The sequence below is a fragment of the Ictalurus punctatus genome, chromosome 4 (genome assembly GCF_001660625.3).
Source record: "Ictalurus punctatus breed USDA103 chromosome 4, Coco_2.0, whole genome shotgun sequence".
NCBI lineage: Eukaryota > Metazoa > Chordata > Actinopteri > Siluriformes > Ictaluridae > Ictalurus > Ictalurus punctatus.
In genome coordinates, this window is record NC_071284.1 from 11,474,953 (window position 1) to 11,490,124 (window position 15,172).

Sequence of the window (15,172 nt, forward strand, 5' to 3'; positions counted from 1 at the left end):
CATATGCATTAAGATGAGTAACTAAATAATAAGCTGGTCACGTAAGGGGTTAAACGGTGATAGCAATCAGGGCACTAATAATTATGTTACATTGGTTCAACAGCTTTAAGGAAAAGATCATCAGCAACAAAAATGAGGATCATTTAGGGCCACTCCAGCACAACCTCCAAACTATAGGACACATCAAGCTGAGTTTGGTCATTGCACAAACAGAAACGGATCTTTTATTTACTGTTGTGGGTAAGTGCATAATAACATTGTTCTTACGTGTTGCTAAGATTCAAGTGATTTAATTTATTGATTGAGCTTAGTGTATTGTTCGTTGCAGAAAACAATAAAATGTTTAAAAGTGATTGGTTATTGTATGTATGCAATTTGTTTCTATTAAGTAAAGCATTATTATTGTTTTAAATTGTGCAATACCTTTTGCTAAAAATTCTTAACCCATGAGCTATAATACCCTCTACAGTTTAGCATTATCACCTGCACCACACATATTATTTAGGTAAATGTCATTAATAGCAAAAGTGTTCATAAATGTGTTTTGTATAAGAATATTTTACTAGAAAAGTTTGTATTGACATCCTGTCATAGTCTATTTTGTCAAGTGCATGAGTTAATTTAATAAAAGTTAAGGATGTTAAACACAAGGGTTTGTTGTCTGTTAGGTATGTGTTTGTTATTTGGAAAAAGCATAGACTGTTCTTAATGTTTGTGGTTATATTATTATATGTTTGAACATTTGGATATTCATTTTCTTAATTTTCTGTCTATATGTAATAGTTTAAATCATTGCCTCATTACAAATATTACATGGATGAGAAAAATGGTTAGTAGGTTGGTTTTTGTTTGGATGAGTCTCATATCAGTCATTTAATTGACAATGCTTAACGCCCATTCACTCCATCCCATCTCATTCTGAAATCAGCCATCACCCTCTTATACCGTGGCATTCTAACTCTGGTTGAACCACCATAGGTTCTGGGGGCAGAGCTTTGTATACATAAGTGGGAATGGGACAAACTCAAGGAGTAAAATATCATTCAAATCATTCAAGTCTACGTATTAAACATTTAGAGACCTAATTCTGCACCTTATATATACTCATGCAAAAATACCAAAGCAATTAATCAGTGAAAGCAGACATTTTCCTATTTTCCATCTTTGTAACAAATTATTGAGTTTTTGCTTTAACAGTGCCTGCACTTGTGACTTTGTGTTTGATACAGGCTCATATGTTCTGCCCTTCTTGTATGTGACAGATAACTGACATACAGCATGAAGCCATTTAGCATTTATGACCTTTAAATCACAGCCACGATCAGGCCTCCTCTCAGAATATTGTTTAATTGGATAACATTGGGTAATATTGTGCTAAGAATTTATATCTATACTCTGGTTAATATATATTGGGTAATAAGTCAGAGTTTTGTGACTTTTATGATGCACAATAAATGAAATAAAATCATCATGTGGTGCTGTAGTGACATGCTTTGTGCTCTGTCACCACTAGATGGTCTCAATGTCACCCTTTAGTGGCCAGTGTGTCACTATAGCAACCATATTATACAACAACAAAGTCTAGTGGACTGCAAAGTGGGGGAATATATGAACTTCCTCAAGAATCCATAAAGGTATGATCATTTTTCTTGACTTTAGAATGGTTACAGTCTTATCAAAGTGTTTTGTAAAGTGTATGTGATTTCAGGTAATATAAAATAGAAACCACTTTTAATTAATTACAGCCTTCTGTTGCAGAATGACAACAGCCTCTATATATCAGCTCTCTGACAGTCCAAGTGTCATCCCTGTGCTGCTTGGGAAGGACAGAAATGTCACCTATGTATTGGACACTTCAGAGGCTATGGCAGCAATTCTGGGGACAGTGAAAAATCTGATTATTCAAATTCTGCTTACCAAGGCTTCTCTCAGAAACTCCTTCTTTAACATCATCACCTTTTCATATAAGGTGCCTCATCTTCAGAAAACTAATACATACCTCCTTTCAAAAATTACAAAATACACAAGGGGGTTCCAAATCTCGGACACCACATTGAAAATCTGAGTTGTTGTTTTTTTTTTAACCCATTTATATATATATATTATATATATGAATGAAATGACATGACAAAGAAAGTAAATGCTCCAAATTCTGCACTAGGGGGAACAGTGGCGTAATGGTTAGAACTTTTGCCTCGCACCTCCAGGGTTGTGGGTTCAATTCCCTCCTCCGCCCTGTGTGCACAGAGCTTCCATGTTCTCCCCATGCTTTGGGGGTTTCCTCTGGGTATTACAATTTCCTCTGACAGTCCAAAGACGTGTATTGTAGGCTGATTGGCATTTCTAAATTGTCAGTAGGATGTAAATGGGCATGAATGTAGGTGTGTGATTGTGCCCTGCAGTGGATTGGCACCCTGTCTAGGGTGTCCCATGCCGTGTGCCATAAGGATCATAAGGTTTTGCACAAACTTGTGGAATCCAAGTGAGCTCTAGTGCACACTGTCATTAACGCAAAAAGGGGACAAACCAAATACAAGGAAATTCATGTAAAAATTTCAGAGATTCTACATTTCAGTTTGTTGTCAATACTGTAAACTGTTTTCATTTAGAAAAGAATGCAAAATAGACTTTTGGACCCCACTGTACATATATCAAGCATTTGGCGTTTGCAGGCAATATGAGTAAAATACACAGACAACTCTTAGACAAAGCAGTACTCGACACATTATCTAACCACCCCTATATGTATCTCCCTAGATAACATCCTTGTCTGAGCACATGATTCCTTGTGCACCTGATACAGTGTACCAGGCCTTCAGCTGGATCCATTCTCTCAGGACAAGCCCTGGAAATGATCTCCTTACAGCACTCATTACAGCATTTTCTGATCCTGCCTGTCAGTCTGTCCACCTAGTGACAAACAGCCTCCCAGACAACCTGGAGAATTGCCTGAATTCTCTATCTACATTTACAGCATGCCCTGTGCACACATTTCATGTATCAGAAAAGCAGGATTTGGACAGGGACATTTTGGATTTCCTAAAATGCTTGACCTCTGCCACTAAAGGGAGTTGCTACAGGCTGTCTCTAAACTCTAATGCCCCAGCTGAGCAGGTGAACCCCTTGGTCAGTAGTAGGATAGGAACTATATCACCCATTGTACAGTGCCCACCACTAATACTGGCACCCTTGGTAAATATGAGCAAAGAAGACTGTGGAAAATTTGTCTTTACTGTTAAACTTTTGATTTATTAAAAAAAAGTCACAAAATACTCTGCTCTCATGGATATCAAACAATTGAAAACGAAACACAGGTTTATATTTAAAAAAAAAAAAAAAAAAAAAAAAAAAAACTTTGTCAATACTTTGTGCTACCTTACTTTGCCAAGATAACAGCTCTGAGTCTTCTCCTAAAATGCCTGACGAGGTTGGAAAATACATGGCAAGGGATCTGAGACCATTCCTCCATACACATTCTCCAGATCATTAAAATTTTGAGGCCCACACTGGTGGACTATCCTCTTCAGTTCACCCCACAGGTTTTCTATGGGTTTCAAGTCAGGGGACTGGGATGGATATGGCAGGACCTTGATTTTCACAAAACGATTTTTGTGTTGACATTCATGTATATTTTGCATGCTGGAAGATCCAACCATGGCCCATTTAATCTTTCTGGCAGAGAAAGTCAGGTTTTCATTTAATATTCACTGATCTTTGATAGAATCCATGATGCCATTTTTCCTAACAAAATGTCCAGGTCCTCTGGCAGAAAAACAGCCTTAAAACATTAAAGAGCCACCACCATATTTAACTGTGGGCATGAGGTACTTTTCCTTATGGCTACCTCTCTGTGTGCACCAAAATCACCTCTGGTGTTTATTGCCAAAAAGTTTAATCTGACCATAGAACCCGATCCCATTTGAAGTTCCAGTAGTGTCTTGCAAACTCAAGATGGTAGAATTTGTTTTGGATGAGAGTAGAGGTTTTTTCTTGAAACCCTTCCAAACAACTTGTGATGTAGGTGACTTCGGATTGTAGTTTTGGAGACTTTCTGTCCCCAAGATGGAACTAACTTCTGCAATTCTCCGGCTGTGATCCTTGGAGATTTTTTGGCCATTTGAACCATCCTCTTCACAGTGCACTGAGATCATATAGACTCACGTCCGATTCCAGGTTGATTCATAACATTTCCAGTTGACTGGAACTTCTTAATTTTTGCTCTGATGGTGGCAGTGGGCATTTTCCATGCTTGTGCTATTTTCTTATAGACACATCCCATTTTGTGAAGCTCAACAACCTTTTGTCACATTTCACAGCTATATTCCTTGGTCTTACCCATTGTTATGAATGACTAAAGGATTTTGGCCTATGTGTCACCTCATATTTATACCCCTGAGAAACAGGAAGTCATGGTTGAACAATTTCCTGTTCCTAGTCACCCAGGTGTACTAAAATATGTATAATGTCAATTGGAATATACTTCTCTCATATGAATTAACAGGGGTGCCAATAATTGTTGCACACCTATATTTAACCAAGATTCTTTTTTATAAACCTGTGTTGTGTTTGCAATTTTTGATATCCATGAAAGCAGAGTATTTTTCTACATTTTTTGAATAAAAGATCAAAAGGTTAAACAATAAAGACAAATTTTCATAGCCTTCTTTGCTCATATTTATCAAGGGTGCAAATATTAGTAGAGGGCACTGTATGTTATATACATTTATACCACAGCGCCGTTGATTTCTCTGATTTGTCAAAAGGTTTTGATTATTTTTCTGTAACAGCACAGCTCATTTACTGCTAATTTACAGTATGGCTGATGACCCACTGATTCTAAGCCTAATGATAAACAGATTGAAAAGGTTTTGTTATTTAACAAAGAACGACATATAATCATTGATAAGGTGAAGGTTTCTGTGGGGAGATGTTTATTTAAAATTCATGAAGGGAGTCTCGGGCATGGTGATTTAATGGTTTGCACGTTCTCTCCGTGCTTCAAAGGTTTCCTCCCAGTCCAAAGACATGCGTTTTAGACTGATTGGCATCTCATCATATGAATGAGTGTGTGTGATTGTGCCCTACGATGGGTTGGCACCCTGTCCAGGGTGTACCCCACCTAGTACCCCTGGATAGGCTCTGAATCTGTGTAGGATAAGTGGTACAGAATATGGATGGAAAGGAGTCTCCAGTGTCAAGGCCTTCTAGCAGAAAGTTTTCAAGGACAGAGGAGTTTACTCTTTCCAGTTTCTCAGTAACATGACAAGCTTTTGTCTTATTAACTTCAAGAAAGAGGAAAGAGAGAGGCTGGTCGAGGGAATGACTGTTTTATATCTTATAACTTGTCTCACAGATGTTCCACAACATTAAATGCAACTATAAACATTTAAAAATCATTAACAAATTTAATTGGCAAATTGCTGTGGTACAGGAGGAATTAAACACTTCAGAACATGCTGTTGTTGGAATCATCACATCATCCCATCATTGATCATTTTCCTGTAACAACACGTCATGTAAAACATGTCATGTTTTATTCCTTACACATTTCAGTTTATGTCTTAGAGAAAAGGTATCCTAAATCCTGTGCATCATTATTAATATGTTTTCATTAATAACAGCTAGCCCTGTTGCACTCATCAGAACACCAGATTCAACATTGGTCTCCTACTACAAACCATTTCATGCAGTCTGCATCTCACCATACTGGTATGCCCTCTATATTAAAGTCCTGAAGATTAGGGGGTAAGGGGTTCCAACAAGTATTAGCATCTAAGGAAAAAGAGATTTAAGTAAATTGGAAAAATTGATGTCTTCCAGGTGTTCCATGGGAAACCCCTTTAGTGTGACATCGTGTGTTTTAGGGAAGGTAGCAAGAGGTGCTGAGTTATTTCCAGGTTGCCGTGTGTTAGCAAGAAGAGAGGTAGATGGATTCTACTACTTGGGGACAATTGTACACCAGCTACAGGTAAAACAAAAGTTTGAAAAGTTCTCAATACCTTTAAGTGTCATGTGTGATCACAACATAAATATTTTGTTTACCCTAGGACAGGGGAGGACTCTTTAAGGTGACATTTGATCAATGTTTGCCCAAAGATGACACCATGATGGAAATCATATCACCTCAGTTAACATGTCAACCTGACATGGTGAATATAACACAGGCACATAAGCACAGTATAGTACCAGGAGACACGGTATTAGCTCCTTGGGAATTTCAGATGAGCAGATATGGTCCTGGCAGAGTTGTTTCAGGCATGGAAGTAAGAGATTCAGTGAAGGCTAAGGCCAAGGTTTGAGGGGGTCCAAATAAAATCTTTTAATTGAACTACTCAAATCACTTTCTGCAGTGGAATACATGTGGTTGTTTTGTGTCAGGTGGAATGGGAGATGGTCTAGTGGTGCTGTTTTGGAATGGAATCAGACTGCACGTTCGAAAAGACCTGGCTGTGTGGATACCTGCTTCTCACCATGAGCAAATAATCAGGGAACTGCAGCCTAATGTGCTCAGACCAGGCTGCTTAAACCACAGCCACTGTAGTCACATTAACTGGTCACCAGTCTGCTGCATAAATCACATAAATCACTGTCTTCCAACAACTCCCTCAATGTACCTTCACTCAATCAAGAACTGTCCCCTCTCTAATCAAAACCTTCTTAGGGACAATCAATGGAAGGCACATGAGATTAAACCTGACCAAGTAATTGAGCTGACAGCTTCTCAGGAGATGAAGACTGATTTGTCTTCTTCAGACTCAAGCGAAAACGAGGAAGAAGTTACAAATGAAAAGTTAAATTCCACACCAGGACTGGTGAGCTGCTCAGTGAACGGAGATCTCATACCTGAATAAGTCCCATACTGAGCCACAGAGTAGACCAGCCTGGAGGTGCTGGAGAAGAGGATCCCCAGAGCCACACCACAAAAAAACAGGTAACTGTCTGCCTGATCACAGGCCATCTCTGGTTTCAGAGATCCAAAGATCCATAAGTCCATAAGAACAACACACACATCCAATTCATTTCTGCTAAGGTCATTGTCTTTCAATGTTAAAATTGTTTCCATGTTGTTTGTATGCAATTATATATTTAAATACAATTAATTATGTTTTTCTGTTTCTTAGGGCAAGTAACTAAGCCTCCAAATCCAGGTCATTCTTGCTTTGGAATAAACAGTGATTCTGGATATTCCTCATCCAGTTTTGCATCCACAAATCACAGTTCATTATTTGAAATGGTTCCACATTCAGTAAGAAGAGGTATAACAGTAAGAGAGGTATTTGGCTGGACTGTACAAAAACCACTTTCTGAAGCACCATCTCCATTGGCTTTTGCAGTAAAGAAAATTTCAGCTGAACCAAGATCATAAAGCTCCTTAAATAGCTCAGTAACCTCAAAAAACATTTGATATGACATTTGCACAAGCTGCAAATGAGATTTACTAGGGATGTAACTCTTGATTATAGTTTTTGAATATTCTTTAAATGATAACATGATAAAAGATCTCAAACAACAATAAAATTATCAAATTTCTAATTTTATATAATTTTTTAAATATGATGCATTGTTGTATTCAATTTAAACTCTCAGCAATGCTATCTAGTGACCAGGACACAGATCATTTGCATTTAGAGACACCCACAAAACTCACCCAAAAAACATAAAAGGTCAAACTCAGATAGGGCTGGAAACACAAAATGAACAGTGAAAGAAAAGGTAGAATGCCTGAGGTGAAAGTTATTTTGACTCACGTCTATGCTAGCAGAAAATATTCAGCAGTCTAACAACACCTTAAAGGTCAAAATCTAGAGACGAATTACACAAAATATAAATTAAATAAAATGTAAAGACAATGGTGTGACATGAAAATGGAAGATAGAAAAAAATCAACACTGTATTTATGTGATCATGAATACCAAGTACGCCACACGGAAACCTATTTTTAAATTGTTTTATTTGTCTTGGCTCACTTGCTGGAAGTGTTGTGCAGTGTTAAAAGAAGATGCAGTGGGAAACAGAACCCACCAGTTTTTAAGCCAGTTTTCATCCTCTGAAAAAATAAACATCCTTTCCCTCTTAAGTTTCTGTCAGCTGAGGCATTTGCTTATGGCTATGCACAGACCGGCCCATTGGCATCGATTTATTTATTTATAATTGAATAATTAATTTATGGACTCGTGTTTGCTCACTGCAAACACAAATCCATTTTTTTTTTTAAATGAACGTATTGAATACATGAACAGTTCATTACTAAATATTAAAACTGAAACAACAGCTATGAACTGAAAGAGGAAATGTAACTCCTGCATTAACTCCCAGCAAAATACTTTCGATATCTTAAAAAATTCTTTATTTCAGCATCAAAACTTCACAAAATAAATCAAAAGTTCTATTGCACATAATTTTATCATAACCGTTAAAATTCAGTACTGTTTATAAAAATACCCTGGAGTAGTACATGTACACATTACATTAAGGCACATTTTACATTACATTAAGTGCACCAAATTATGTTTAATATAATGAAATTAAATTCAGTTGTGAAGAATTTCATTTTAGTGCAATGAAAGGAGACTTTTTTTATGATGTATTTGGAAACATTTTGTCAAACCCTGAGGATAGTAGCTTGAGGTCAGAGGTTGAATGTGAGTCTCATACTCTCCCCTGCACTGATGTGCACCACTCGGGTCTGTGGGCCAGCATCCTGCATTCCTGCTGTGATGGCATAAGTGCCTGGAGACACTTCAATCAAGAAATCCTCTGGCTCAGACAAAGCCTTTAATAACATTGAAACAAGTACACTTAAAGTTATTATTCCATGAGACTTCTACAAATAAGAAGTCAAATTAGAGGGTTTTTTTTTTTTTTTTAATATACAATGAATGAAATAAGTATTCAGACACTTTAGTTTTTGTTATTAAATAAATGCCCAGTGCATACATCCACTTCAAAATATTTTTCAAGAAACAAAAATCAACAGGGAAAAGTATTCAGACACTATATCAAATAGTATATGTAATATTATATATGCGCGGCATGTGTATATGTAAAGGTTACATAAAGATGACCTTATAAATGCTGCAAAAAAATGCTCTCATGCAAATTGCACTTGGTGTCATATAAAGAGAGACATCCTTTGGAAGATTTCACACAACAAGCTGCAATCATGGTAAACATGAAGGAGCTTCCTAAAGTTCTCAGAGACATTATTGAACATCATTCGAATGGACATCCCTGTCAACCTTAAACATCCCTGTTCATACAACTGGTTAGATAATATACAGGTGGAAGGAACATTCATGGAACCAAAACTAATCGTCTCCGGACAGGTGCGGACACAAGATTTCAAAATGCACTCTCAGACTAATGATATGGACAGTAATAGCAGTCACTCAAAAAGAGTTGCAGGACAACCTGAAAGTAGCAGGAACAACAGAGGGAATAATAAGCAATGCATCTCAGTCATCTCTGTTCCTGCACCACACACACAAATCCTCTGCTAAAAAAGAAGCACTGAGATGTGCACCTAAATGCATTTAATCAAATTAGAACTCTTTCAGAACAGTCAAGAATAAAACAAACAGGAACTGTTTATAATTCAGCTCATCATGTTTGGATTTACTGTAGACGTCTCAAAGCTGTAACTGCCAACAACTTTCTAATGCTGGTAATTTGTGGTGTCTGAATACTCCCCCTTGTTTTAGAAACATACTATGTTCAGTTATGCTTATAAATGTATACCTTTTTGGTTTTATTTATAAGTACAAAGTCAAAAAACTTTGTGTGAGTACATTTGAAGTGGATATATCCACTGGAAGTATATTAAATAAATAAAAAAATCTGAATACGTATTTCCCTTCACTGTATGTGGGAATTGCTTACAGTGTAATGAGCCCTTTTGGAGGTTATGGTAGTGGTTTGAATTTGCCTTGAAGTCTGTAGAAGCTGCTTAGCATGAAAGCGACACACATGGGTTCGCTCTTGTTCACAAAGCTCTGCTGCACTTGCAGACCTGTAAAACCTCTGTGTGGAAAACACATGCTCAGCAAGTCTAGTAGCAGAAAGGCAGAATGAATAAAGAGAAATAATTAGCATCAGGCTCTACCTTGCATTGATTGCTGGTTTCAGACATGCACTCCATTATTTTTGCAAAAGCATTATCCAAGGTCATATGGGCAGTAGGATGTTCCAGATCCTTTGAATAAACAAAGTTAGATTTAACTATTGCTGTTGTCATCATTGCAAATACAGGTATCGCATGTACATGGACAAAATGTTTTCCCATTTGAACTTTGAAGGAAGTTTGAATCAGAGCAAAGGTTAACTACAGAAGTTGATTGGTTATCAGTGGCTCTTGGGCAGTTCACTCACAAAATATTTTAGTAGGGTAGTAGGGCTATTCCATGTCAACTGGTGCCCTGGGCCTTCACCACGCTCAGGACAACTCATCAGGTGTTACCCAGTAATGGCAGGACTTTTTGCTGAGCTACCACTACTCTGAGAAACTTTATTGCTCAAATCAAATTTTTTTTTTGATCATCCAGCACTTCTCATTTGTTTACAACATATGACTTAAGTAGTTAAGGCCAATAAAGGGGTTAAAACACCATGACTAAAATAACTAAATAAACCAGGGGTGTCCAATCTTAGGCACAAAGGACCACAGGTTTTCGTTCTGACCAAGCATCAGACAATCAAGATGAAAGGCTTAGATCACCTGGTGAAATTAGGTGTGGCTGCTAATTGGTTGGAACAAAACCCTGCAGCCACAGTGCCCATTTGCAGAGAAGTTTGGATACCCCTTGAACAAACCAGGTGAATATTGGTTATGGGCAGCACAGTGGCACAGCAGGTAGCATTGCTCCAGGATCCCTAGTTCATGTGTGGAGTTCATGTGTGGAGTTTTACATGTTCTTGTGTCCATGTATTCAACTCGGTTTCATCCCACTATACAAGAAAATTCAGGTTGGCTACACTAAATTGCAATAGGTGTGTGTGCGTGCATGGTGCCCTATGATGGGCCTGATCCTCCACAACCCTGATCAGGATAAAGTGGTTACTGATGGATGTTGGTTATTTCCATGTCAATTTTTATTGATTTATTTATGCAGCACACTGACAATAATAATCGTCTAAATGCATTCCATTTGAAAACCATTCCAGTTTTAGAAGACTGTACCTCCGTGTGTTTCTCGGTGCAGGAATCATCTCGGTGAGATGATCCGACATTCTTCAAGGATTCCGACCGTCTTTTGGCTCTCTGCAACACCTCAAGTCCGAGTTTAGACGAACGATCAAGTGAAGCGTCCAGCCAACACCGACCTGCCATGATCACAGGCTGCACGTGCATGAGAGAGTTACATTAATAAATATCACGCGGACAAACACAGCTCGTTATCGATCACAAGTCACAATCCACCTGCTAAAAGTTTCAGGCTACATCCCAAATCAGTTCTAATCTGAATAATATGCGAAATTACACCACCACAGTTGATCATTTAGTACATGGGTGTGTACTGTTGAACGTAGACGTGCAAAACATTCACTGGCATTAACGTTAATCAAATCTGCAGAGCCTTTTCTGAATCGAGCCATGCAAGGCGAAACTTCTAAAAGTTAAAACTTACAACACGAGATGCTTTCCTGTTATTTCTAATTCCTGTGAACATTCACCGCTGTCCGACATTGTTGTTACAGCAGTATCATTAGTTCAGATCTTCTGGGCGTGTAAATGAAAGCGAATCGTGAAGTTTTTCTTCCTCTCCCAGGTGTTGTTGGGAAATGTAGTCCATTATCTGTTATGGGGGATAACGTAACCTAAGATATGCAGTAGTTATGTTTTGTACATTATTTATTTTTTGCCAGGATTTTTTAAAACATGGGCAATATTTATCTACATCATTATATATACTGGTCTGAAAGTTAACCAGTGTAGCCTATTTTGTCCAACAGTGTAATACAATCGCTACAGACATGGAATTTGTCTCCTCCTGTTGGTTAATAGCTGCTCATTTCGACAGGAGATGTACAGTATATAACCACATATACATGCCTTGCTGTAGAACAGTGGTTCCAAAATTGGGGTAGGGTACACGAGGTGAACACTCACATGTTAAAAATAATAATGCTAATAATAATAATGCTAATAATAATAAGAATAATAAGAAGAAGAAGAAGTAGAAGAATTGTGTGTGTGTGTGTGTGTGTGTGTGTGGTGGGGGGGAGGGGGTAAGGTAGTGTTCAGTGTTTGGCAGATAATATATTCATTAGGAGATTTATGAAACATGCTTTTCTGCCCTAACCTAATCTAAAAGAAAATATAAATTGAGGCCAGATGATAATCTTTTGTATTATTAATACTTATTATTAATACAACCTCTTGTGCTTTGTAATAGTCATAAATTTGATGATCAAAAACATTTTTGTCATGACTCTTAATGTCTGATGTTAACATTTGACATGCAAAAATCCATTATGGATGACTTACAATTAAGTAATATGTAGATTCTTCTTGGTGAATATAATTTGTATAAAATGAGTGCCAGTCAGTGAATTGTGTTTTTCCCTTGTCTTCTAGATTTTCTATATTGTTTATTTTCTTTTTCTTTTCTTTTTTCCAGACCATAAAGAAAGTGTGAAGCATACCAACAGGGGATGTCTAAAATGTTGGTCCTGTATCATTTAAAGCTGATTCACAAGAAATTATGACCTTACATTTTTATTTGTATGTTTTTTTTTTAATAATGTCATTGTCTATGGCTTTGTTTATTGTTATGATAAGTTGCAAATAAGTTACTGGAATTAAACAAAGAATTAATTTTGTGTGTCTGTTTTGTTGTTTGTTTTGTTTTGTTGTTTTTTTTGGTTTGATTTTTTTTAAAGGAGGCTCCAGAGCCCATCTCTATTTAAAATGGGAGGTGTTTGGTAATTTGGGTATGGTATCTCTGGTTTGCATTTGATAGGTAAGTTTGTTTAGTCATCCACTGCTAATATTCAAATACCTTGAGAGAGATTCTGTGGAGATTGAACACTATGCATGAAATAAAAACAGAAGGAGACACAAGGAGTGCACAACAATCAAATGTTTACACTGTAGTATAAGATCAGTACATTACTTATTAGAATTGTCTTCAATTTTCTTTTGCCTTTCATTCCTTCAAATGGATCAATTGTAGTGTGTGTATATATATATATATATATATATATATATATATATATATATATATATATATATATATATATATATATATATATATATCAAATAAAAAGGCAAAAAATATTTCCTCCATTTAATTTACTGCATTGGTGATGCATTTTTGCATGATAACTGAAACCTGCCTTCTACATCCAGAATGCTCATGAAGGAGTACACCATGCCAAATGAAAGCAATGAAACAACAATATCTCTTTCCAACAATTCCTTTCAAACCAATGTTTCATCTGTCTCATGGAATTCTCTCTCTCTAGGTGAGATTATAACTCAGTGTAACAGAAATGGGAATGCCCCAATGCATGTACCCATCCAGATCCTTGTCCTCGTACTTGCCCTTCCAGCAAATGCAGTCCTGCTCTGGCTGCTGGTAAAGAACAGAAAGAATCTGTCACCCTCTGAGGTTGTAGGTCTCAACATGGCTGTGCTCATTGTGCTGTTTTGCCTCAACCTTCCATTTGATATAGTAATATCAACAAACAATCATTCACGACTATTCCTGCGTATCTCACAGACCTTTGCCACCCTCAGGTACTTCGGTTGCCCAATCCTGCTGACCAGTATGTGCTTGGAGTGCTATGTGGTTGTGGCACACCCTGTGCTCTTCATAAGCCTGGGGAAGTGGGTATGTTCTGCCATCATCTGGTTTCTCACCTGCATCATGGCAGGAGTCACCTTTGTCTACACCCTCTCTAGAACAGCTGTTATTTTATCCATCATTATTAATATGGCATTGTGTGAGTGCTACATAAAAAGGCCCTATTGTGAAGGGGACCAAAATAATTCAGTTGTAAAGAAGTGAGCTCTAAAGAACATTGTAGCAGTATTGGTGCCCTCAACCTTTATCTATTTGCCACTGCTGGGTCTGGACCCTTTTCTGTTGATAATCCAAGTATGCTCACAAGAAGGCACAAATACCCTTATGTTATTTGCTAAGGCAAATGCTCTGTGGCAACAATAATAAATCAAGAAACACAAAAGAGACCATTACAGACCAGAGAAACTAAACTACTGAATATGATTTGTCTGAAAACTGTAATTGTGTGTAATTGTTGTTTTTATTGTTGTTGTTGTTGTTGTTGTTGTTGATGTTATAGCAGTAATGAGTGGAGGACATGCAGCACTTATGGGTTCCTGAACACAAATGGGAACAAAAATAAAGCTGATATATATGACACAAACATTTTACTATAGAGTAAGCAACATGTACTGAATAGATTATAACATCAGTAAAGCTATGAAAGAGGGAACAATCCTGTCCTGAGATTACACAAGTTACTACCTATTCAGAATAGGTTATACAGTATATTAAGTCAGGTGAGCATTACTTGGCAAAAAATAGACTGGGTATATGAGATATCTGTCTGCTTGATAAAAAAAAAAAAACATATCTGTTAAACATCCTGCTTTTTCTTGATTGTCCTGGACAATTGTAACTAATTTGTCCATATATTGTACATATATTCATTTTTCTTCAGTATCCACTTTATCCAGGGCAGGACCACAATTGATCTAGAGCTTGTCATAGAAACACTGGGCAGGAAGTGGGAATACACTAAGCCACCTTAAGTGTCCAATATGCAATGAAAACTTTAAAAAAATATGGACCTTTAGCAATCCTAAAATAATAAAATAAAAAGGACCAGTGTTGCCATTTGTATCTGGTTATTGTTTTCCCTGTTGTCTGTGCTTCTGACAAAACATGCTGAATGTGCTTTTATGTACTTTTGGTTCCCCTGCATTATATTTTTGACAGTTTCTTTAATGACATACAGTGAGAAATTCTGAATAATTTTAAAATAATATCGTATAATCTAACGAAAACATTATAAAGTTGAGATATGTTGTCTATGTGTTGTACTATTTTTATGGTTGACTTTGGTAACCAAATAAATATTATTCAAATTAAAACGTTACTTTTTACTGAACAATTTTGAGTTACTGTTTCCTTAACAAGCCACCGAA

General features: G+C 37.0%; 1 protein-coding gene and 1 non-coding gene across 6 annotated transcripts in view; one reads left to right on the forward strand and one right to left on the reverse strand.

Moving 5' to 3' along the window:
* The window catches only part of LOC108264468 (chromosome 4 C11orf16 homolog), a 25,220-nt gene extending 18,011 nt beyond the window's left edge, over positions 1–7,209 (forward strand). For 3 of the 5 annotated variants that reach the window (XR_008393877.1, XR_008393878.1, XR_008393879.1), the window contains exons 4-8: positions 104–240; positions 1,514–1,634; positions 1,759–1,969; positions 2,758–6,931; positions 7,122–7,209. This is a non-coding gene — a transcript (chromosome 4 C11orf16 homolog). The remainder of the gene's footprint in view (positions 1–103; positions 241–1,513; positions 1,635–1,758; positions 1,970–2,757; positions 6,932–7,121) is intronic. The other 2 variants (XR_008393880.1, XR_008393881.1) reach the window with 2 other exon arrangements.
* Positions 6,804–11,753, reverse strand: LOC124626822 (A-kinase-interacting protein 1). The gene is made up of 5 exons (XM_047152886.2): positions 11,625–11,753; positions 11,177–11,335; positions 10,103–10,192; positions 9,880–10,020; positions 6,804–8,773 (listed from the first exon to the last, which is right to left on the reverse strand). Exons 1-5 carry the CDS (start codon positions 11,664–11,666, stop codon positions 8,630–8,632), a joined length of 576 nt encoding a protein of 191 aa, XP_047008842.1. The 5' UTR covers positions 11,667–11,753; the 3' UTR covers positions 6,804–8,629.
* Positions 11,754–15,172: the final 3,419 nt, after the last annotated feature.